The following is a 23,757-nucleotide window of genomic DNA, read 5'->3' as shown; positions in this document are numbered from 1 at the left end:
TCAGATGGCAGTGAGGGTTTCAACTCTCAGGAGCACCTTGAGGGATTTTCTTCAAATCTTTACAAATCATGTTTGTGGCCATAACTGAAGAGTTCATGCACTAATTCTGACAAACTTTCACACAAATGTTTAACAGGATACAATGATGAAGCCAGGACACATTTGTACCCAAAAGGTCAAAGGTTAATGTACTTGTGACATCATATTGTTCTTCAAAAACACTCTTCTGGTCGTTATTCAACACCTTAACTCAGGAACGGAAGACGAATTTGTGATTTTTCATTTGGTCAAACACTGAATTCACACTAATCCTTGATGTCTAACTTAAAACTGAATCAGATTTATTTGCCAAATTCCATCAAAGTCTTCAGTACATATATTACATGAGTCTGGAAAGACTGCAACTTCACTAGTTGTTGGAGCCATACAACCACGAGGCAGTAATCCTAATATAACTAGACTATAAATTCAGACAGCCTGCCTTACAGAGTGGGGGTATGGAGTTTGAGATGTGAGCCTTTACTAAGCAGGGAGCGTTTAAATGCCGTCAGGAAGTCCCACTAGGGATGAAAAGTCTTGGTTTCTCAGACTTTACTGCCTCGATTATGACCTTTCTTCTTTAAGAATCTGTGACTCTTCCAACATAATCAAAGCAAAAAACGAAATTGCTAACCTTCTCACACATAACTTTCAGCGAAAGTGCATAGGTGCATTGACATAAGCTATAAAGGAGCAGCTGAATTAGAAAGTAGCAGTAGTCCATGATGCTTATCTCTGCAGCAGCATGCTCTATTAGTCTTCACACTGCAGCCAGAGCAGGTTTTGACTTATGTTTACGTAGGAATACTGAATGTCAGTCTGCAGTTTGGGGCTCCACTTTTCAAATTCAAAAGAGTGGGATCTTGTTACACCTTTTAGTTGGTGCGTTGTGCATATGGACGTGAATCAGTGTGTGGCTGTTTGTGTGTCAAATTATGACAGCGACTACAGGCCTAGCAGGTACTGCAGCAGCCACAACGCTGTTACATAACCTATCTCAAGTGGCCTGCTAATAGCTCAGCCCTGCCTGGCACGTGCTCTCGTGTCCCTTTCTCTCGCTCGCTCTCTCTCTCTCTCTCTCTCTCTCACACACACACACACACACACACACACACACACACACACACACACACACACACACACACACACACACACACACACACACACACACACACACACACACACACACACACACACACCAGCACATAGTCATTGTCACATCATGAACCCTTCATATCACACATGTGACTTGTTGTCTGCAGTAAAAGCAGCAGCAGAACTGGATGAAGGGCCAGCATTTGTTGTGTAAAGTGAGAGCACAGGCCAGATTTTGCTTAATGAGATGTAGTATGGCTACGGCTCTTTATAAATTGCTTTGCTCAAAGACTGTGTGTGTGTGTGTGTGTGTGTGTGTGTGTCAGGTGACTCTGGTGTCTGTGTACGGGTCTGTGCGCTGTGTCACTGTATCTCTTGGCAGTCCTCTGTGTCTTTGGCTGCTGATTACAAATGTAGTGCAGTGACATTATTCAACAGCCCGAACTCCACTATCTTTAACTTAAATTTGTGACCAAAGTGCAGTCATGCATATAAGGTAAATATTACACATCAATACAGACTTAAAAATCTTATTTCATAATAGATTCATTTTATGATTTTTTTTTTCTCTCTACAACAACATCAACGACAAATTTTATATGAAAAAAGAAGCAGACATCACATTTTATAATCTGTAACCATTAGATGTTGGTGGTTTCAGTTAGTTCTCAAAACTATTTTCTTTTGAACTTAGGATAGTGCAATATGTCAATATCATATTGATATCATGCTATAAGCCTAGATATTGTCTTCGATTTTGCATATAGTATCATGATATAGCACAGATGTTGTCTTTTCCTGGTTTTAAACGCTGCATGACAGTGGAGTGATGTCGTTTTGTGAACTCACCAGCTGTTCCAGCTCTTTTATTATTTGCCTTTACCCAATTAGTCTTTATATCCACATTACTGATATTGTTTATCTCATGTTTAAACATTGTGTTAAAGCACCAATAGTCTAGTCTGGCAACACCAGACCAGTGCTCACAGCGCTGTTCGCATTTCAGCCACTTTTGAAGGGCTGACCAATTAGTGTGATGTTGTTGTTGTTTGCATTTGTAAACAACCCTTTTACTTTAGATATGTAAATTAAGTTAGGTTATGCTAAAATCTATAAGATTACAGCTGGGTTGAGGCCATATTTATTTTCTTTAAGCATTTAGGAAATTTACTAATGATATCATGGTTTGCTTTTACATTCATATTTAAAGCTATAGAATTTAATGAATAAAATAGATTTTAGGACATTTTCTATACTTTCACAGTCGATTACTGCATAGTTTAATGAAGACCAACAAGACATTGGTGGGATAGTTCAGATTCTGTACAGTCTTTGTTGAACCTCATCTCTTTACATAAGCGATGATGCTTCAGCCAGCATAAATGACTGTACGTCCAAAAGAACATTATATTCAAATCTTTGAGGTTACTTAATTGATCAGTTAAAGACGACTTAAAACAAGCATCAAATAGTCCTCAGCTCTAGTAATGCTGACGCCTTTTCCTTGAGCTCAGAGCCTTCGTTGTGTTTTTTTCCAAAAGGAAACTATTCTCTTTTTATTTCATCGCCTCCTTAATGCCAGAGGCCCAAATTAGTCCATGATTTTTAGGCAAAGTCTTATAGAATGAGCTGATTCATACTGTGTAGCTAACGCAGTGTAACTGCTTTGCCTGTTGTCAACAGTGGAGAGAGTATTCTAGTTAAAGGAACAACCTCACTAAGTACAGTAAAGAAGTAAGAGATCTAATTTCTGAGTACTCTGAGTCAGATGTATAAATTACAGAAAACCAGTGCCAAAGGGCCAATGTGGCATCCAGACTATAACCTTTTAAAATAAATTGACCCCCTGACAATCTCTGTCTGAAACTGTTCAAAGTAGTCACTTCTATTACAAAAAACAAAGCTCACATATGTTGGCTTATCATTATTTAGAAGATCTAAATATGTCATGACAGTTGCAAAAGTACTAGAATACAGCAATTACCTTTAGTGAAAGAAGGAAGACCCATTTTTGGGGAAAATACAAGTTCACAGAAAGCCACTCAGTAAATGTAATCTGTGAACTTGTGATCTGTTACTTTTCCTCCCGTCCTCACTCGCATGCTTCACACAGCCCCTTTCTGTTTGTCTGTTTTTCTGTTTCTAAACTTCAGTTGAACTTTGAGCTAAACACCATAACGGGATGATTGTTAGAATGTTAACATTGTTAACATGAGAAGTTTGGTTAATATTAGCATTTTAGCGTTTCTAATGCTACAATTGCTACTCGAATGCTACTCGAAGCGCAGCTGAGCCTGACAAAGTGTTGCTTAAGCTGAAGGACTGTGAGCTAAAACATAAAGTCTGAAGAGCCAGTTTAAAATCAATGAAAACTGAGCAGGTGAGACCAAGTAGAGCTGAGCCTGAGATGAAGTGGAATGACAACTGCATGGAGGAGAAACTGTTGATTTAGGTAACACATTGGCGATAACTTCCTCTCATTCGTAAATATTTTATCCTGCCAGTGGAATTTCTCATGTCAGCTGTGTTTTCTGGTGTGAAGTGAATATTAAGACAGCCATTATGGCTATAACCGTCTTCTTGTTAGTCAAATTACTGGTAAAAGCAGCTTTGCAGTCCCTCTCTATTCTTATGTAAGTTGTAAATTATTTTTTTATTGCCAAAAGTAGAATGTATCTCAAATTTAAGCCATTTTCCAGATTTTCAATAACATTAATTTCAGAATTAAAGAGGGCTGCCACTGCTAGTCATAGTGACTTCATTTTCTCAATTTTTTTTATTTCAGTTTTAATAATAGTTTCTTGTTCATGTTGCTGAATGAGTGAGTTCAGATTTGAAGTAGCAATCCCATGGTATGTCACGGCTATTAACATCTCACTTAGCAAAGTGTGATAAACTCATTAATTAAAGAAACAAAAACAAATAACCCCCACACACTCCACATCCCTTTCCACCCTCAGACTACACTCCCCTCACGTCCTCTTCTTTGTCCTCAGCGTCTCACGCTGATCAGTCTTCCTATTCCTGCAGTCTATTCTTATATAAGAGTAGGTGGGAGAATACCTCACTCCTCCTACTGGACTTAATGTGGTGCCAGTCAAATCCCACTCTCGGCACCTTTTTAAGTGATTTTTATCTGAAGAACTGGCAAAGGAATATTACATAAGATCAGCTGATGGCAGTCTGTCTCTGTGAAACCTATCTCACTGTCAGAGAGGCACAAGAGCATGCATGTTGTAAAACACACACTCGCTCGCAGTGCGCGATGTACATATCCATGCAGATGCATAGCAGCAGTACACACACCCACACAAACACAGACACACTGAAGTCTGTTACATAATTCTATAGGTTTGTTTAGCGTACACTTTCTCATAGCTTCACTGCAGATGGGTTGCTCTGTCCACTGCACTGTTGGAAATCAGATAATAAACTTAACCGCTACGTTTTGTATGTGAGCACACACACACACACACACGCACGCATAAGAAACACTATACTCCCAGTTGTGTTTGGATAGACGACCGTGACTCATCCCCACATCAGCAGTGTGTTTATGGAGTGGGTGAGAATTGAAATGCCAGTTACTGTTCATTTAGTGTATTATTGCTATTTGCAGTATCCAGAAGACAGCAGTGCTGCTTAAAGATTTTACAGTGTCAAGCACAAAACAAGAGAGTAGCTTCCATTCTGATGAGATGATTAATATTAAACCTCCACGTCTGTCTCCAGTTACCACTACCTCTCTGTTTACTCTCCTCCTGCAGTCTGGCTGTGGCACTGTAATGCTACCGGCAGGTCTATGCAAATCTTCCATGTCGATGTCTGTGCCAACACACTGTCTCTGCCGTCTCGCTGACCTGTTAAGTCAGCTTTATTTCAGCCTTTCACTACTTTCACCTCTCACCGTTTCTCTCATGTCCCATCTCTCCCTTCTCCTCCAGGAGAAGAACTTGGACTGGTTCCCCCGTATGAGAGCCATGTCTCTGGTGAGCAGCGAGGGAGACAACGAGCAGAATGAGATGCGGTCTCTCCAAGACAAACTGGACAGCACTGTCACTCTGGTGACTCAGCTCTCAGGCCAGCTGGCTGAGCTCAAAGAACAGGTAGATGGACACTTTAAGCTATTTTTCATGCGGTGGTGGGAAAGGTCTGGTCTGAGCATTGTGGTTGTTCAAACTCAAAGCCTTAGTAAAATGCTCTGAATTTTAAAAAACGATATTTTATCATAGCATCTTATTCAGCAGCTGCTCAGTTGACTGTAGCACATGGATTATGAACTCCATGTGCTACCTGACCTCGAGTCTCCTTTCACCTAAAAACACCTGCAGGGGAAGAGGTCACATGAAAGAGGCAGCCTCAGCAGTCTCATTTCACTATCCATCTAATCTACATGGATTCTACTACTGAATGCAACACGACAGGTGACTATCACATCAGCAATAAGGGGGACTGAGAGCCACCAGTGAGCCTCTGGCTGTTTGGATGACTAGCTCCGCTGCTACAGTGTGACTGATCACTCTCATCACCTGCCTCCCCTGCATGTGATTCCAGTCACAGGCTTGTCCTTGTTCCTCTTCTGCCAGATGTGTGAAAACAACTCCTACGTAGGGAGGATCACACTCCAATAAATAAAACAACAACTTCTGTCGACCTCGCCAAGCAGTTAAGTCGAAAACATCACCCTGCTGGCTGGGTTCCCTCATGCAACCCCGTTGAACAACCAAGTTTGTGTGCTGTTAAAGCGCTCTTCAGCAAAGACACCGAAGTCTTGTCTTTGAATCTGCTGGGTCAAATGCTGGCAGTCTTATTCTAATCTAGATTTATTGTAGTGTATACTGACAAATAAGGTGTCATGGGGTTTGTAAGCAAGTTTCTCCCCGTTTATGATGAATAGAATTTCTGTTGTAGGCCATGTTGTGAGTCTGTTTATGGAGAAATAGGTGAGGCCCGACCACAGCTCTGCAGTCACGAGGGCGAGTCTGCAGGTCTCGCACCAAATCTAAACTCAGACTGTTTCTGAGAAAAGTTCTCCTGCAGCTCCCCCCTCATTACAACCTCTGCTGACCTCGGCACTTCTCACTCTGAGTGCGTGAGTGCGTGTGCTGCTATTTGCTTTTGCGGATTTTAGGGTTCCACGCAGCCATCCTGATTTCTTTTAATCACCATGTACAGTTTATGTTTTTTTTTACAGAACTAGTGGAGCCCATTTATGACACTTCTGATTCACAAACTCCCCCTCCCACACACACACACACACACACACACACACACACACACACACACACTTATACAACATCCAACGTGCAGGTCACAGTTCTGCACACAAATACGCCCACACATGACTGTGTCCTCTAATGAAGTTTCCAAAGGACATTTTAGTTTCTTGTCGTAACAGCGGTGCTGAACAAAGTTATTTACATACAACTATGCGGAAGATTTTTCTTTTATTGACTCTAAGTCCGATGTTGGAAAGGAAAAATAAAATTGATACAAAACTGTTTGCAAAGTTTGAAATGACAAGAAGTTTTGTTATTCCATCCTACGTATTTTGTTACAGATGTCAGCTGAACCTGATTCATTTATCAAGTAATGTGCCAAATTTGAATTTTGATTGATCTTAACACATTTGTTCACTCATAAAATAAAGATTTGGAGGATGATATTACCTGCACTGCCAGTTCAAATAGATAAACAGTCCCCTCTGGAATGCTATGATTATGTGTGCCAGTTGGAATATTGTATTTTGCATAATAAAATGCCCACTAGAACAGTAATACCACAAACACAGGTTTGCGTGTCATTTCAATGCCCCAATCCAATTAAAAGCCACTCTAGGTTGACATGTTTTCTGTCTGACTCCTCCACAGATGACAGAACAGAGGAAAAACAAGCAGAGGCTTGGATTCCTGGGTCCTCCTCAGCCCAACCATCACATCCCAGCCCACTGAGGGCTGTGAGCCTCAAATAGGACAGTGACGAGCCGCTCGGCTGCAGTATCGCGACAAAACCAGATATAAATGCAGACGCCACAAACTCCAGCCTTAAGAACAATACATGGACTCAGATGTACAGCGAAAATTACTGATGTTAAGCTGAAAGAGGCCAGCAAGTGTTGACACATGATTATTGACATATAGACGTGCCTTGTTTATGACACAAACACTGCCTTATGGGATACAAAATGTGCCTTGTGTGCCCACTTAGCCGCAAGGAGCACACCCTCATACACAGCAGCACTCGCCTCTGTGAATGATTGGCCAGGCATACATCTGCCAGTGTAGTGTTAGTGTGCCAGACAGAGGTCGAGGGAAATGTTAGGGTAAGGTTAATGGTTAAGTGCTGTCAAGTCTGTGGACAGCCATGTCTTGGCCTACGTTCCACCACTGTCACAGTGCTGAACAACCAGCCTCACAGAGGTCAACGACTGGCCTGCAGCCCTTCAGGGGAAAAGTGTGCACGTTAACATTAAGGACTCTCTCCTTTGCCTTTAAGATTTCTGTTGGTAATTATGAGAGCATTATTTTGGGATTTTGGAAAAGGAATCATGCCGCATTAGTCATTAACTTTTATAAACAGCACATTGCAATTGCTGAAAGTGCACTTTTAAAAAAAATAAAAAGAAAGATTAAAAAAAATCAAACCTGTAACTGGAAACAATGGTTAGCTTTGGGTATTATTTTTGAATGCTTTGTGTTGTGTTTAAATATGCATTCACTTCAGTTGCCTTTTTAAAGATTTCTACAGAGTATATAAGTAACAGAAATGTGAATAAAAATAATGATTACCAGTGCAGAACTTACTTGAAACTTCTTTTAAGTCTTTTAAGTCTAAATGTTATAATGGTACATAATGTACTGATTGAAAATGATAACGTCAGAGTTCTTTGTTACAAGACGAACATCCTCTTGTCTAAAGAGATGTCAGCTAATACTGTAATATTTACTGTATCTGCTCATTTCATTCTCATATTCTCCTGTTTATTACAGTTTATTTTAGTGTCAATCATCTTCACTGTTCCTTCTTGGACTGCAGTTGATTATGAGTCTGAACTTGTCTTTTAAACTTGCACAAATGAATGGCAGATTATGAGTGCATGCACTTCATAGTAACTGTCCTGTGACACTTCCTGATAAACATGGTGTAGAAAAATGTATTTTATGGCCAGATGTTATAATAAATTTTTAACAAGACTGTTTTGCGTGCTTTGAGTCGGAAGTTTTCTTGCAAAGTCCTTTTTGTCGTCTTTGGGGATGAATGAGTAACTCTCCCATAATCACCCTGACCCCCTCTGTCCGAGGCCACCCACACACTTAGTGTCGACTTACTTAAACTTGTACTTGTCCATGAAGGCAACCCAGGACCTTTGAAAAGAGAAGACAATATCATATTTCAGCTCACGCAGTCATCTACTATTAAAGGCAAAGTTAAAAAAAAAAAAAACATGTCACGGTTCGGCTTTTTATTCAGATATTCTTGACCATTGATTCTATCTTGACACATTGTTCATTGTATCGGCTATTAATTATGAGAATTGCTGTTATTTAAGTTTAGTACTTTAAAAAAAATACAGGCTTATTAAGTTATTAAAGAACGAAAACAAGAGCTAAGGCATGTTTTCTATAACAGTGATTCCCAACCAACAGAGCTGCTGCAGTTTGAAGGAGGTAGGCTACTTGGAAAGATAGAGTAGGCCTAGATAATTATTTATCTGTGGGTCATTAATAATGATATTCTTTAAAAACACCTGAACAAATGTAGCAATGTGCATGTTGTCAAGAACATGTCAAAAGTAGTTAACAAGTGGATCTTAACAGCTTAAAAGGAAGCTGTGTACAAATAGATACAAGTAATGAGGTAAATGTGGAATTGGATCAATTAAAGTAATGGATGAATGGTTGAAACGGCAAGGAATAATAGATACATGGTTGTCCAAAATCACTTTTAGAATAGATAAATGGTTGGGAATGAGCAAATAGCAACAGATAAACTACTGAAATGTTTGGCTACCACAAAAGGCCAGGTCGGGAACGGGCCAAATCGTATGTGCCCGTTAAACTGATCGCTCACTCTGGCAGCGCCCAGCTTTCGCATATAAACCTATTTGATAGATGTAATTTTTGACCAATCGCAGGCTGTGATGCTGATTGATTCGACGCTGGAAAAAGACGTCACAACCGAGTTAAGATTTTTGGCGGGTAGATAGTGCAGCTGACAGTGCAGTCGCTTTTCACCAGTAAGTTTAGAACTAATAGCCAAAGACATATCCTAAAAGCATTGTCACTCTAGATCTGTCATGGAGGCAGGATATTTAACACGGACATCAGTGCACTGAAACATTAAACTTCAATGAGAATCTAATAATTATGAATGACTATTATAAAAACAAATATAACTATTTCTAATTCATGGTTTTCCCTGGTTTCTGGAGGGCTTAGGTGCTGTAGTAGTATTAGTGGTGGTGGGCAGTTATGACTAAAAACAAGGCATTTTCATGTAACTTTGGACTATTATTATGACAATATTTATTTAAAAATGCTCTGTCTGCCATAAAAAATTTTAATAAAATGAATGACCAAAAATTTGTAAAATAAATAGAGTGAAGCTATAGTGTCTTAAGTGCTGTGACATAATGCCTCAGTATTATGAAGGTTGGGAAAACTCTGTAATCTACGCCAAGCATCTTTTAATGTGTTATATTCTGTAAGAAAAAGTTTTTATATACATTGATACTGATTAAAATTGGCCCACCAATATATCAGTTTGGCTCTAGTTGGCATGGTGATTTTTGTGCCCCCTCTCTAAAATCAAATGCTTGTCCTATTGATTTGCTCTGTCACTCAAGGTCATACTAGTAAGCTGTAAACTTCACCAAACTAACCTGAACACCGAGAGTTCAGTTAGAAGAGAAAATAGTTGTAACCCCCTGAAGAATTGGTTAACCTACATCGAGTCCTGTCACCCACACTGGTAATTCAGCCCTCGTTACTTATCAATGCTTTAAAACTGTGGCTGGTTGATGATCTGCGTGTTTGTGCTTGTGTACCATATTTGAGATGATAAATGAATCGCAGAAAGTAAACGGGTCTTTTATCCTGTCCCGTCATTTACCCTCTACAGAGAAGACCATCCTTCTTGGCTTCAGTTCAGTGTTTACGCTGGCAGGCCTGCGTTTGCTCCCGCTGCCTGTGACAGCCATTAAAATTAGTTCACGCGGTGCCATAATGGTGAGCAGCTGTCACTGCATAGACAAGAAGGGTAAAGTGCAGCATCACTGGAATGTATCGCACTCAGTCAGGGGAGGGAGGGAAATAGAGGATAATATCAGGACTATCATTACTGTCTAGAAAAAGTGTTACTGCCATATTGTGATACGACTGCTGCGGCTTGCATCTCCTCCAAAACACACCGTTTTATCAGATGTATGTTTTGACCATGGAAAGAAGACATTTAACTTGGGTGTCTATTCACCAAAAAAATGGTATTACTTAAAGTAATACACACAGACAGTCTGCTTCATTTCATCCTCCCAGGACATACTGAACCTATTTATTGCACGTGATTATTTACTGTTTTTTACTCAACTTCAGACATATTTGTGTCATTTAAAAAAACATCTTTTTGCAAACCACAATCAAGAGTCATGCGCTTAGCCTCCATGGAGAGAGTGAGAAAACACCCAGAGAAGGTCAATAAATACGAGGCAATGTCCCATACACCTCTGTGGCTGGAGGCGGTGTGACTGAGTCCAGCATTTTAACGCACTGAAAGAATCGAGACAAAATTACATCTCTCAGGAACACTCATTTATTTTTTAAACTATAAATTTAAACCAAGCGCTATATATTTAGCTGGATATAAACAATACATAATGTGTGTGTGTGTGTATATATATATATATATATATATGCATTTAAAATAATGATTTAAATTACTGGTTGAGAGTTTCGTCTATTTTAGACTTGCTGTGAAAGTTTCAGTGATTTGTGTCAATGGACATATTGATCCTGTGTCTTCTGCAGTTTCCTTGAAAGACGCAGAGTAGCATTAGCGGCGGCACATATCATTCAGTTTTGTTTTATTTTGCCTTTAAAACAACAAGTGACCACACAGAGACTTGCCAAGTAGGAGGAGGAGGTGGGAACGTCCCTCCTCACTATCATTTCTTTGTAAATAAACATGCTACCATTACGACTGGCATGTGGCTTCCTGTGTCCGGATGCAAGATTGAGCCCATTGTAGTCACACGATGCATCAACTTTGTAACAAGCACATGGAAAAATATTGCAAACAGTTTTGTTCTTCATCACACACTTGTATGCGAAATGTGTTATTAAACAGAATGAATCAATCATTCCTACGATTAATGTGTTGAGCTCCGTCCCTGAAATGATTGTGATCGTGTTTCTTAGGCCATGTTTTGCACGTTAACTGTATTGCCCTGATCTTTGAGTGATCTTTGACGAAGCCTGCTGTATCAGTTAATCACCGTGAGTTGTCCCACTTAACTTCTGTAGATTAAAAGTTATGATCACAGTAAATCGCAACCAGAGCCTGACAGAAACAACTTTGTCTTTTACCGATGTCACACAATAGCCATACATTTGTACTCGAGCTTTACTTTTGAGAATTACATTGATGTTAACATCGACAACAAATTCTGTTGTGATGTATACCTTTCCATTAACGTTAATGAAATGCTGGTCTTGTGTTCAGAAATTGGATTGGCTTGCGGGAGGCCTAATTAAAGATGCCCGCTCTCTACTTGAGCAATAATAATACAATTAATTGCAAACGGTGATTCTGAGTTTGTATTTGTAACCACAAACGGTTTCACAGTCTTGCATGAAGAAATGTCCTGGAAATCACCACATGTAAGGCTTCTGAGAAAGATATCATTTTTTTTTTTTTTTTCACCCATTACAAAACAGATTTGGTATTGCAGTCACAGCACTCTCCCTCTGGGAACCTATTCCACCTAATTTGCTATGGAAACGGCCTCACGTTTACCATTTGCCTCTCAGCATGTATAGACTGTTTGCGACGGCTGTCGGCACCTGAGGTGAGAGTAATCAGGAAATAAAGCTGTATTTTTAAAATGCAAACCTATTATTTTTGTGGTCGTTTCCTCTCTTTCGCTGCTTGAATGAGAAGAACACAATTCAAACACTGAAATGATTTAGTTACTTCAGTCCAGCTGCCCGTCTGAGTCCCCCTTTCCTCACCCCAGCTCACCCGCTCCTCCCTTTGTGGCTGCAGTCGTTTTGACTCCTACTGGCTGTTTGAGTCATACTGGCTACTGGCCTCCACCTTCGCAAGCCACAGCCCAGTTCAGTCTGGCTCCAGGCTCATGGAGTGTAGTCTGCCCAGGTTGTGTTACCGCTGTCAGCATCAGTTTTTACATTCTGGTCTGTCGGGGCTTTGCTTCTATTAGCTGAAAATTACTGTGCTATTGTTTTCCATCAAGGATTTTAAACAGTATTTACATAGCTGCATATGTTTGTATGGTAACAAATGAGACACAACACAAGTTATTCATTAAGTAAATTGACATAATTGCCCCCTTCCAAAAACATTGTTTTTTATTTTAGCAAATAATGTAAAAATGTGCTGCAAAGTTTAATAGATGTTGATTGCCGATTCATTGTAAAGCAATAAAATATTAAAGCATTTAATTAAATTAATATTTAAAGAATATCTTTCTAATATTTGCTGCTAGGTTTAGTTAATATTTGAACATTTCATGGTGTGAAAACTAAAGCTTGAGGCAGTACCCTTTAACATTTGCAAATTGTAACTTGAGAACAACGAGATGCAGTGTACCTCCTAAAGCTACCATAATCATTTAATCTCAGTAATTTAAACCAAAAGACATTTTGAAAGACCATGTAGATTTTTGGAGATACAAAACAAATGGGATATTTTGTTGATGCAGTTATAATTTGTCTAGTAATGCAACTGTATACAAGCTGTATGTCACAAGAGCAAATGTCAAGATAAAAAGAAAAAAAGTCATTATTATGAAATACTTTTTTTTTTTTTCTCAAAAAGAACCCAGTTGTCTTTCTGTCTTCATCTACACCGATCAGCCCCAACATTGAAACCACTGGCAGGTGAAGCATTAAGTATTATTTATAGGACGCAATATGATTGGATAATAATGGCACTGATTTATTTTAAAGGTTATTTTGGAGATTTGTATGGAGCTGTTGAACTGCACTACTGAGAGGTGTTCCTAATGTTTTGTTCCTCCTGTTTCCAATGAATAGGGTTAACAAAATGATATGAAAGCCTCTCAGTATAACCAAGAGCAGTTTAACTGAATGTTATAATCCTCATGAATGGAGGATTTATCGTTGGGCTGTTGTAGTAATGATTCACCTGTCAGTGGTTTTAATGTTTTGGCTGATCGGTGTATTCAAGTTGTTAACACCGACGACTGGATGAAAGTACAAAGTTTTAAACGTGAATACAAAATTTGTGCAAATAGCCATTATAGAACAACTACCACAAAATGTTAACAGGAAGAAGGAAACACACAAAGGCACACACCAAAAAGGCAAATGTCCCTGTACTTCAGAGTGTCGTCACATAAGTGGCATTACCCTGCATCTTGATCTGACTGAGCAGAGTCGTCCCATCAGCTCTGACGGCATCGCCCTAAACTTTTTGCCATCCCTGGGTGGAGGGAGAGCTGATCTGAAGACCGGCGAAGAAGACCTGATAGCGGTGCTTCCACATGATGAAGGTGCCGACGGCACAGACGAGAGCCTGGGCCAGGTTCAGCACGATCTGGAGCAGGAAGTAGAGCGTGAGCGTCCCGGTGATCACCTCACAGTCGCCGACGCCCTCGTAGGTGAAGTTGCGAGCGATTGGGTCATCTTCATCCAGCGTGCACACGCAGTCTTCTCCCGCCTGCCCACAGAAGAAGCTGCTGGTCTGGGAGTAGTGGTGTCCAGCGAACGCCACGACCAGCACGGAGATGACCAGGCCAATGGTGCACAGGATAAAGTAGAGGAGCTGCAGAGGGACAGAGGACTGGCGTGAGATCCTGGACTTTTACTTTGAAAGCTTCGAACAGAAAACCTGTTTTGATCTTTGATTCGGTGTTTTTTATATTACGATCTGGCTCCTGCTTTAGTCGGTTGTTTCATGATTACCCCATCGTGCCAAAAGTGTAGCTCAGGAACAGACATGCTGGCTCAGTGCCTATGGCAAATTCAGCTCAAAGAGATTACCCACAATACTACAGGGCATGATCTGACCCGCCAAGTAGGAGCCCAGCTGTGAGCACAGACAGGAGATACCACACATGTTACACTGCCCTGCAGCTACAGCCGCTTTCCACCTTTAGTGCACGTCCCGTGTCAGTATACTGAACAACAGAGACCGTCTAAAAATACAGTTGGAAAATGTGACGGAGGCTTTGTGCTGTTTATGCAATTGCACAATCTCAATAACACTAAACCTTCATCTTAATCCATCGCTTATATAACAGGAGCCCTCGTTCACGGGTGTGTTTTGCTCTCGGTTACATGCTTCTTATGGAATTATGCAAGTGATGAGTGGTGCTTGATTTAAAATGGCATTTATGTTAATTTTGGCGCAGTTGTGAGATGTGGAGTATGGTTGGTTACAGGGAGATGCGCTGCTCAACAAGCACTTTATTGAACATTAAGTGCTTCACAACATGGAAAAATCTGAAACCAAAAGCAGGTAGAAACTGAAAAGACTCGTTGTTGTTGTTGTTATTGTTGTTGTTGTTTACAGTCCATGTGGTCCTCAAACACTCCTTGTTGAGCCCTTGAAAACGTATCAAACTCATGAGTGTCTTAACATAATAAATGAGGACATCAGAGCCAGGATCCCCATCTGACAGCACAAAAACATTTAACATCCGAAATATCTCCAGTTACAGCACATTTTCTACTTGCTCAACTTGCGCCCAGGGGAACTGAAATAAATAGATGAGCTGACTGCAAAGACATAAATTCTTAAGGACGAGTGAATATAGTGTAGCCTTGGGGTCACTGAATTAACAACATAAATAAATTACAGCACACTGGTTTTGAGGGAGAGAGATGCAGCAGACTGATTTCAGCTGTTCCGACATACACATTATTAATGGATTTTATAGCAGAGCTTTATTTGCCCTTATTGCTGACATTACCGTACTTATGGACGGGAAATTGAGAGAAAAGACAAAGTACTCGTACGACAGTGCAAGATTTTGTTGATATGTCTCAGTTTATATATATATGACCTTTATTTAACCAGGTAAAATCAATTGAGAACCAATTCTCATTTACAATGATGACCTGTCAACACAGTCCACAATGCAAATGCATTATCTTGAGGTTAATGGAAAAAACACTGTTATATTTCAACAGCGAGCAAGTACACTATATGTATGAAAATGTAAATGAACATAATCAGTGTAATTTGGTGATTGAGAGAGACAGATGGTGTTTAAAAACGACAACACAGTCACAGTGGGCATTGACTTTCTAACGTGCCCATCTTCAAAGACCAAATTTGTAAATTAGCTGCACTCGTGTATTAATGCAAAATACTGCTGAGGAGTCTTTAAATTGTATTTACATATTTAATCCTGCTATGCACAGAAGAGCCAGACAAAAAAATACAAAGATGCTGCTTCCACGGAAACAATGGTGGACTGCTTTTAATTGCCCTGAAATTCCAGCTGCATATACTGTGTGGCTAATGAAGCTGTACGATCAAGTCGCATTACTGAAAGCACTCCTCCACTCACAGGGATCCCCGCGGAGCTCTTTTAAACAGGAATGCAGTTAATTTCTTTTCTCTCTGTGGCACTGACAGGTGTTCCCTAAGAACAGCCGAGTACTGAATCAGAGAGTAACAGAAATGTTTTCTGGAACATAAAGCGACCCATCTGATCAAACCTTTTGACAGCAAACCAAGATAGTCTTTGGTGAGTTTCAAGAGAGGCTCATTCTGAATTGATAATGAATCTGATTTAAGTTATTTACTGTTTTTCTCACTTTTCTCACAAGTGCATCAGTTTGTCTGTGAACTCACCTTGACAATGAATTTCAAAGACGCCTTCTCATCAGGTAGGTTGGAGATACAGTACAGGATGAAGCCCAGGATGGAAACTAAACACAGCTGCAACAACACACCAGAAAATGTTTGCCGTTGTTTGATTAGATTCAGTCCTATCAAGACATTGAAAATGTCAACTCTTATTTTGGCAATCACAAAGACTGCGATCAACCCATGTATATAATTTGTTGGCATGATGTGATATACAGTATCTACATGTATGTTTGCTGCTATAAAAGGAAGAAAAATCTCATTCTAGAAAATAATTAGGTCCTAGGTTTTTAGGAGTCTTTGTTAATATTGCATGATTCAGCAGTAAGCTGCCATCTGATTACATTACTCTGTCTTTCCCTCTCTCTCTCTCTCTCTTGCACACAGACACGCTCACACTCTATCTCTCCAGCGCAATTGGAGTCTTGTGACTAACGTGCGGCATCTTATTTAGATGTTTTTCCCAGGTTCTTAAGCACTCAGGATTCTCTGGAAAGTTCTTGATGACCTCAGTGTTTTTCACTTGGCTGAATCTCGTGAGCATCTAACTCGGGATGCTGGTATCCAGGGATGTTTTCGAGAGCAGATGGCATCTGTGATTGGCTAGCATAGGGCCCAAACAGGAACAACATGTTTTCTTTGTCACTAAAGTGTGACCAGAATATTGTTTTTCTCATATCATATAATATGTAAAATTTAACAATTAATTGTTTCACTTTCTGAATTTGACAGAGAAAGATAATCATTGATCACTTGTTTTTATTCTTACACTTTAACTGACAATTCAGTTGCTTTCAGCATATTAAATGTCATTGTTAACAAACTTCTGCTCTATGAAGCCCTTCGAATTCAATTTTAAGTGCTTTTGTTGTTTATAGTTTAACTATCGATCAACTTTGATCTCCAACTATTGACATGAATCTTTAACCATCTCAATCTCTTACACTTTGACTCACGTTTCAGCTGCCTTCGTTGCTTACATCACTTACTTTTAAAGTTTCACACATAAACATAATTAAAAGGCTTATTAACTGTTTGCATAGTTGTTAGAGAAGTTAAACTTTTGTATGAAAATAATTAAATGTGTGGCGTATTTGTGTGTGTGAAGGCAGATGGTAAGAATGAGGAGGTATAAACAAGCCTGCACATAACAATTGCAAGTAATGAGATCCTCAAGTGCTATATAGGCATTCAAAGGGTCAGTTGGACTCATGCTGTGATTGGGTGATTTGTCTCATCTGCCCAGATGTTGAGCATTTCTTGGATGTACAAAACAAACAACAGAACGTGCAGGCAGACTCGTGTGACTCAGGATGGGAAATTCACGTGTATGCATTCAGAAGGAGTACGACAGATGGAGATTTATTGCAACATGACAATAGCAGTGATTTCCAATGCCTATATAACTGAAATAGATCGGTGAGGTCAACTGTTGACATGCAGTGTGGTAAACATGGACGTAACTTTACGGGAAGTAGCTGAGGGTCATGCAGAAGTATCAGAAATAGACTCGGGTTTCATGCAAACAAGTGGATATAGTGGCTGGATGCGTAAGGACGGCGCTTACAATGATCCCAGCCCAGTGTGGCGTCTCCCTGGCCAAGAGTGAAGGGCTGATCGCCAACATAAGGAAGGCCACGACTGTGACAGCCACCCCAAACAGCAGCTGCAGCAGGGCGACGAGCAGAGGGAAACGACAGACTCTACACTTATGGCCATCATCTGGTGTTGCGCCGTCATCTCTCTTCCTCTTGGCCTCCTTCTTGTCTGAGGAACCTTTCTGCCCCTGTCCCATTCCTCCGCCTGTCTTCACACTCTTTGTCCCTGTTTGTCCTCACAACTTTTACTGTTGCAATGTTTGGGGTGGACGAGCCTGCCTGCCGTCTGCCACGCTCCCCTTCCCTTCCCCTCCCTGCCTTCTCTCACCATAAGCCAAGCTCGGCTGCTATTTGGAAGGCTCTGAACTAATATGGAAAACATTTGGACCGGATTCCTAAAGCGGCTCCAGTGCCACATATAGAGCAGGCAGCATACTGAGGAAAGGAAGAGGAGGGAAGGGAGGCAGGAAGACACGAAGGGGGATTCCAACATACGACACCGAGATGATTTCTCATGTAGTCACATTAAAGACAAGAAAGGGAAGTACAGAGGCAAAGCAGGTACGAGTTAATGAAAAACCAGCACAGAGGAGGTCACACTTCATTAGAGAGAGTGACTGGATCATTCTTTGTCAGCACTGTTACACAAGAGAGCCATATGGTGCCAGCCAGAAAAAGTCACATGACTTACAGGAAGGAGTAATGTGATCACAAGGCATGTGAGGGCATTAGAGGAGCTCAGATTTGAGTGTTTTTGAGCACTTTAATGTTCACAAGAGCAGGTGTCACTGACTATCAGATTAACTTCCTGGAGTCAATTATAAAACTTGTGATTTGCAGTTACATATTTTGATGTGAAATTATTGTTGTTTCATACATTTATGATTAACTATAGTGCCATAATAACACAAATTGAGTGACTGAATTATTTTGGGTAAATGTGTGCATTCAGTAGAGATGAATTCTTCTGGCACACCCGCCTAATGGAGAAGTCAAAGTCACAAAACCTCATGTTGCAATAAAAAATAAAAAAAAACAACTCCTGATGAAGGTGGGAGAGCATCGCCCAAGCTGAGATTAGTAGAGAATCGCGACGCACGTGTTTGAGCACACAGCTGGGCCGGTGCCATGGTTACTGACAACGCAGCCTTGGACGATTGATGTATGAGTAGGTTACCCTGCCCCACAACAACATACAGCGACAGACTGCATGAACGCGCACTAGCACGCACGCTTTACATACTTGGACGAGGGCGTCCCGTGTTTACGCTCTGTGTTGACTCCACATTAACCTCCGTGTTTTCACTGAAGAGTTGCATTTTGGTTTCGGAGTGATCGACTGACCTTTTTTTTTTTTTTTTTTTTTGCTCCAAACCACAACAAAATACGCGCCTTGTATTAACAAACACAGAGGAGCGGACGTGCTTCCTTCCGAGCTGCGAATGTACGCGAGCTACTTTGGTGAAAACGGACGTATCCGGTCACAAATCGGCCCGTTTCTGCACGTGAACAGTCAGCACGAGCTGTAAAGTTTCGGAGAGCATAATGTTGGATGCAAAAACGCTGCTGTAGTTAACGACAGCTTCTGCAGATTATGCCTCTTCACGCATGTGCGTCTCTTCCTCTCCTGCATATTGCGCACGAATCACGTTTCAGCAACCAGATCAAAATGGTTTAGAGTAGATCTCTATAGGAACAGCGGCGATAGGAGCTATAACACAGACGAGGTCTAATTACCGGACTTTGTGCTGGTGCAGCCTACACGTGAGTCGGAAGCTGTTCTCGACCGGAGGCGCGCGTGCGCTCTAACCACGGAGCCGACGGCTTTGCAAAGTGGCAGCTCAGGGAACTATAGACATCAGTCTGAAGCGCAGCTTCCACTGGAGGACACGCACTGTGCATCATCTCCCTCGGCCATCCGTGTGTGGGTCGTGGAATAACAAACATTCCCCGAAGAAGTTAGGAAGCGGATAACCAGCAGCAGAGAAGTGATGGACGAAAGGATACCGCATTTACAGGACAGGCAGTTCATGGAGCACGCGGATTTCTTGGGGTGAGTGTGCTTTCGGCAAACTGTGTCAAACTGTCTCTTATAAACTCACGACATCCTGGTGAATAACCGGACACTTTCCTCTTTACTTCAGGGTGGATTACCCCTCTCTCTACATGTGCAAATCCAAAAGAGGAATAAAACGAGAGGATGGTGGGAAGGTGAGCGCGGTTTTTTTTAATTCTTTTAATATTTTGCATCTAGATAATCCACCATTTGTATGTTAATTCAACTTAATAGAATTTGTATGTTGTGTATTACAACTCCTTACCTACAGATTTCTGTTTTAATACTGTAAACGCATGTATTTTTTTTTTTTTTTTTTTTTGCCAGCAGGACGCTTATAAGTTACCACACCGGTTGATAGAGAAGAAGAGGAGAGACAGAATCAACGAATGTATTGGACAACTTAAAGATTTGTTACCCGAACATCTCAAGCTATCGGTGAGATCATGACAAAAAAAAAAAAAAAAAAGTTTTTACGTGCTCGGATAAGGGTTTTAGACACAACAGAGATCTCACAAACGACCGACTGATCCTCTGTTTTTCTCCACAGACGCTCGGGCATTTGGAGAAAGCAGTTGTCCTGGAGTTAACGCTGAAACATTTAAACGCCCTGACTGCTGTCACCGAGCAGCAGCACCAAAAGATTATTGCTTTGCAAAATGGTAAGATGAACAAACTAAACTTGAATCTACACGTTGTAGAACATTTTTCTGTGAAATTAAGTTGTTTGATTAAACTAACTGCATTGCATGACGCTATTAGACGAATTTACAGCAGCATATATGGAAAAACAAGGAATATGGAACAGAATATAATGGGGGTTTTTTTAAAATTAGAAAAGCTACTAGAGAAACTTATACTTTTGACAGAATCAGAGAGAAGCAGCACTCTTTCGTCGGTATGCAGACATGCAAACGTGCTGTTGATAAGCGCCCGCTTCATTTTGTAACCGTTATGATGCGCTACACTTTACAGAATAATGATCTGTTAATCTGAATTTCGCAGGGGATCGGTCGATGAAATCTTCCATTCATGCTGATCTGGACGCTTTCCACTCCGGGTTCCAGGCCTGTGCCAAAGAGGTCCTGCAGTACCTGAGTCAGTTTGAGAACTGGACGGCGCGAGAGCAGAGGTGCGCGCAGCTCATCAACCACCTTCACAAGGTGTTGGCGCAGTTCCAGCCCGGCGCGCCGCCGCTCCAGCACCAGCTACCCACCGGGGACGCACAAGACGGGCAAAAATCTGACAGTCAAGCCAACTGTGTCCCGGTCATCCAGAGGACCCAGGGCGGAGAGCTTAACGAGAATGACACAGACACGGACAGCGGATACGGGGGCGAAGCCGAAAAGAGCGATGGCAAAGATAAAGAATGTGAGCGAAATAAGGCGCAGGGACCCAAAGCAGTGAAGATCAAGCAAGAGTTCGGAGATGATCGGGCTGCCAAAAAACCAAAGATGAGCTGGCCTGTGAACGGGACAGCAGGCGCAGACCCCACCAGACCCGATGTGGCGTTTATGAACTCTCTGATGGGAATAAGCAACGTTGGACAGCAGACACCAATTTGCATGCCTTTCTACTTCATCAATCCCTCAGCCGCGGCGTCTTATATGCCTTTTTTCGACAAAAACAACATTGAAAAGTACATGTACCCAGCGGCGGCCGCGATCGCTTCCCCTTTCCCCTGGCTATACCCTGCACACGCAGCCGCTGCTGCTGCTGCCGCTTTTCCCGGCTTGTCTGCGCACTTTGGAGCCTCTTCTCAATCCAAGGACTCACACTCTCAAGACAACAACGGGTCACACGAGGCTGAGGAGGGCTCACTTGAGGAGCGCGCGGAAAGTCCCGCGAGTGACGAAGGAGAGGGTGACGTAGGTGACACGTTCCAGGAGAGCAAGAATAGCCCACACAACCAGTTTTCTGGTTGTCAGACGAGCTAATCAGTCTGTGATAACTTTCTGTGCATTCTGATGGAGTTTATGTATTTTCATTTTTATTTTTATTTTTTTTAAAAAATTAGGCTAGTTTTAAAACGGGGTTTCACAGGAGAGTTTCTCTTGTACAATATCTTGGCAAAACAGGGGACAGTTGTGACGCGTGTGCCTTTTGCACTTATACTAGATTAAACAATCTGAATGACTATCGACAATGATTGACACTACACGGCTGTGTTGTGCTGGAGTTAGTTTTTTATCCTCTTTGATAAAATATTTTGACATGGCAACATTGGTGCCAAAACTTTGAGTACTGCAACAGTGCGCAATACCCCCAATCAATGAGTCTCTTTGGATGTATGAAGTTGCAACTGACCTCTGCCAAGATTATTAACAACTTGGTTCACTCTGACTGTAAATAGTATTACCTGAAAGATAGTCTGAATCATCAATATGTAAATGTGCACTAAATGGGCCTATAAAAGAAGTGCTCCTGGAAGTGGAATGCCTACTGTACCTCATCCCCAACTTTGCATGGGGGAGGCTGATCAGGAGGCACATTACTGCCCCTCCTGAGAAGAAATGAATGGTAACCCCCTTAACACACGTGTACCATTCTGACCATTAACAGCATACCCCAAAATCAGCTATTCTAACAACCACACACAATAACGGGAGAGGTGTTATGCCTGATTTCCCTGAACTCATCTTTACAAAAGATTACCCCTGGTTTCCTTTTGCTTGTTTGTCCTTGTGATGAAAAAAAAAATACTGAAATAATTCAGAATAATAGGAAGACAAAACCCTTCATTCACAAGGGTTTGCTTTATTGTACGCCCCCTGATTTAAGCATTTCTGTACAGAGATGCAGTGACCTCCTGTACCTCCAGGAAACATTGTAGGATAGCACCTTATAGATCTTTGATATTTGAATGTACTTGTATTTTCCCAGCTGTTAAAAGTTTGTATGTAGGATGAACTTTACTCTCTGAGAAGTTAAGTGCACTTTTTTCTGCTTTTACTCCCCCCTCTAACAGTCACCTGATCATTTTCAAAGTCAATCACTGTAGTTCTCTTTGAACATTTATATTGTGTTGAGTTGTCTTGATATAAAAAAAGATATGATTTCATTTCATCTCAAAGAGAAGATGGTTTGTGATGATTTCATGCAGTAAAGTGGTGATTCAGTAATCTTTCCGATTTTACAAAGCACTGCTTATTTCCAGCTCTTTCATGGGAAAATCTTGATTAAATTTGACAAGCCGCCGCCCCTCCACACATTAGGCCATCCAGGTTATATGCTGTCATTATGTAAAACATTGCTTTTCAAAAATTTGACAAAACTGGGAAACAAACTGTGGTCATTGCCGTTTTAGGAACTTTATCTCGGCCTCTTTTCTAAATAATTCCTGCAAGTGTAGTGTTGCGCTGCTTTTTTAAGTTTCACATGTGACTGAATAGACAGATGATTTTCATTGTATTTTGCATACAGGACATTGCTTTTGTAGTTTTCCTCAGCTGGTTTTGCCTCTGATCTGTTATCAACTGTTCTATAAAGTGGCATGTGTGTCTGTAAATAGGTTTTTGTGAATATACCATGAAGTATACATGTCTTTGTCAATGTTGTAGAAGTCTATGGGTTTTTTAAAAAGATTTAACTGAGCAACTGTTGCACATTTCGTTAATGCTTTACACATGCTGTTCTAAATTATTGCTGATGAGTTGTAAAATAAATATCCAAAACTAAACTTTGCAGGCTTCTTCTTGTACTACACTTATTCTGTGTTTCTTCAGTCTCGCATGTTAACAAATGCAGTTCGACTTCAGTGAACATGTGTGAGCCTTTACCACCGACTTGTAATATTTATGTATTTGCAATACATATAAGAAAGTTTCTACATACACAGGACCAAAAGTTCAGTATTACTTAAAGCACTCGTGTGTAAACGATACTGGAAGCTCA

At 40.9% G+C, this 23,757-nt stretch overlaps 3 protein-coding genes across 5 annotated transcripts in view; 2 read left to right on the top strand and 1 right to left on the bottom strand.

The window, feature by feature from the left end:
* itpr2 (inositol 1,4,5-trisphosphate receptor, type 2) overlaps positions 1-8,327 on the top strand; it is a 55,882-nt gene extending 47,555 nt beyond the window's left edge. For both annotated transcript variants that reach the window (XM_069701947.1, XM_069701946.1), the window contains 2 exons: positions 5,079-5,240; positions 7,005-8,327. In XM_069701947.1, coding sequence (XP_069558048.1) covers positions 5,079-5,240; positions 7,005-7,085 — 243 coding nt within the window. In that variant the 3' untranslated portion in view covers positions 7,086-8,327. The remainder of the gene's footprint in view (positions 1-5,078; positions 5,241-7,004) is intronic.
* Positions 8,328-12,015: 3,688 nt separating this feature from the next.
* sspn (sarcospan (Kras oncogene-associated gene)) lies at positions 12,016-18,146 on the bottom strand. Its single transcript, XM_069701944.1, has 3 exons — positions 17,777-18,146; positions 16,195-16,281; positions 12,016-14,154 (listed from the first exon to the last, which is right to left on the bottom strand). The coding sequence occupies exons 1-3, from the start codon at positions 18,002-18,004 to the stop codon at positions 13,795-13,797; spliced, it is 675 nt and encodes a 224-aa protein (XP_069558045.1). The 5' UTR covers positions 18,005-18,146; the 3' UTR covers positions 12,016-13,794.
* Positions 18,147-19,289: 1,143 nt separating this feature from the next.
* On the top strand, positions 19,290-23,542 carry bhlhe41 (basic helix-loop-helix family, member e41). Of its 2 annotated transcripts, none has more exons than XM_069701942.1 (5): positions 19,290-19,860; positions 19,952-20,018; positions 20,194-20,301; positions 20,414-20,525; positions 20,869-23,542. In XM_069701942.1, the coding sequence occupies exons 1-5, from the start codon at positions 19,799-19,801 to the stop codon at positions 21,798-21,800; spliced, it is 1,281 nt and encodes a 426-aa protein (XP_069558043.1). In that variant the 5' UTR covers positions 19,290-19,798; the 3' UTR covers positions 21,801-23,542. The 2 variants fall into 2 exon arrangements, with proteins under 2 accessions (XP_069558043.1, XP_069558042.1); XM_069701941.1 differs by having other exon boundaries at positions 19,295-19,860; positions 20,191-20,301.
* The last annotated feature ends 215 nt before the right edge of the window (positions 23,543-23,757 follow it).

Source organism: Brachyistius frenatus, unplaced genomic scaffold, assembly GCF_029030835.1.
Source record: "Brachyistius frenatus isolate BFR_SWC_R1_liver_20210118 unplaced genomic scaffold, ASM2903083v1 Contig_39, whole genome shotgun sequence".
Classification (NCBI taxonomy): Eukaryota; Metazoa; Chordata; class Actinopteri; family Embiotocidae; genus Brachyistius; species Brachyistius frenatus.
The sequence above is the reverse complement of the archived record's forward strand: the minus strand, read 5'-3'. Positions and strand labels throughout refer to the sequence as shown.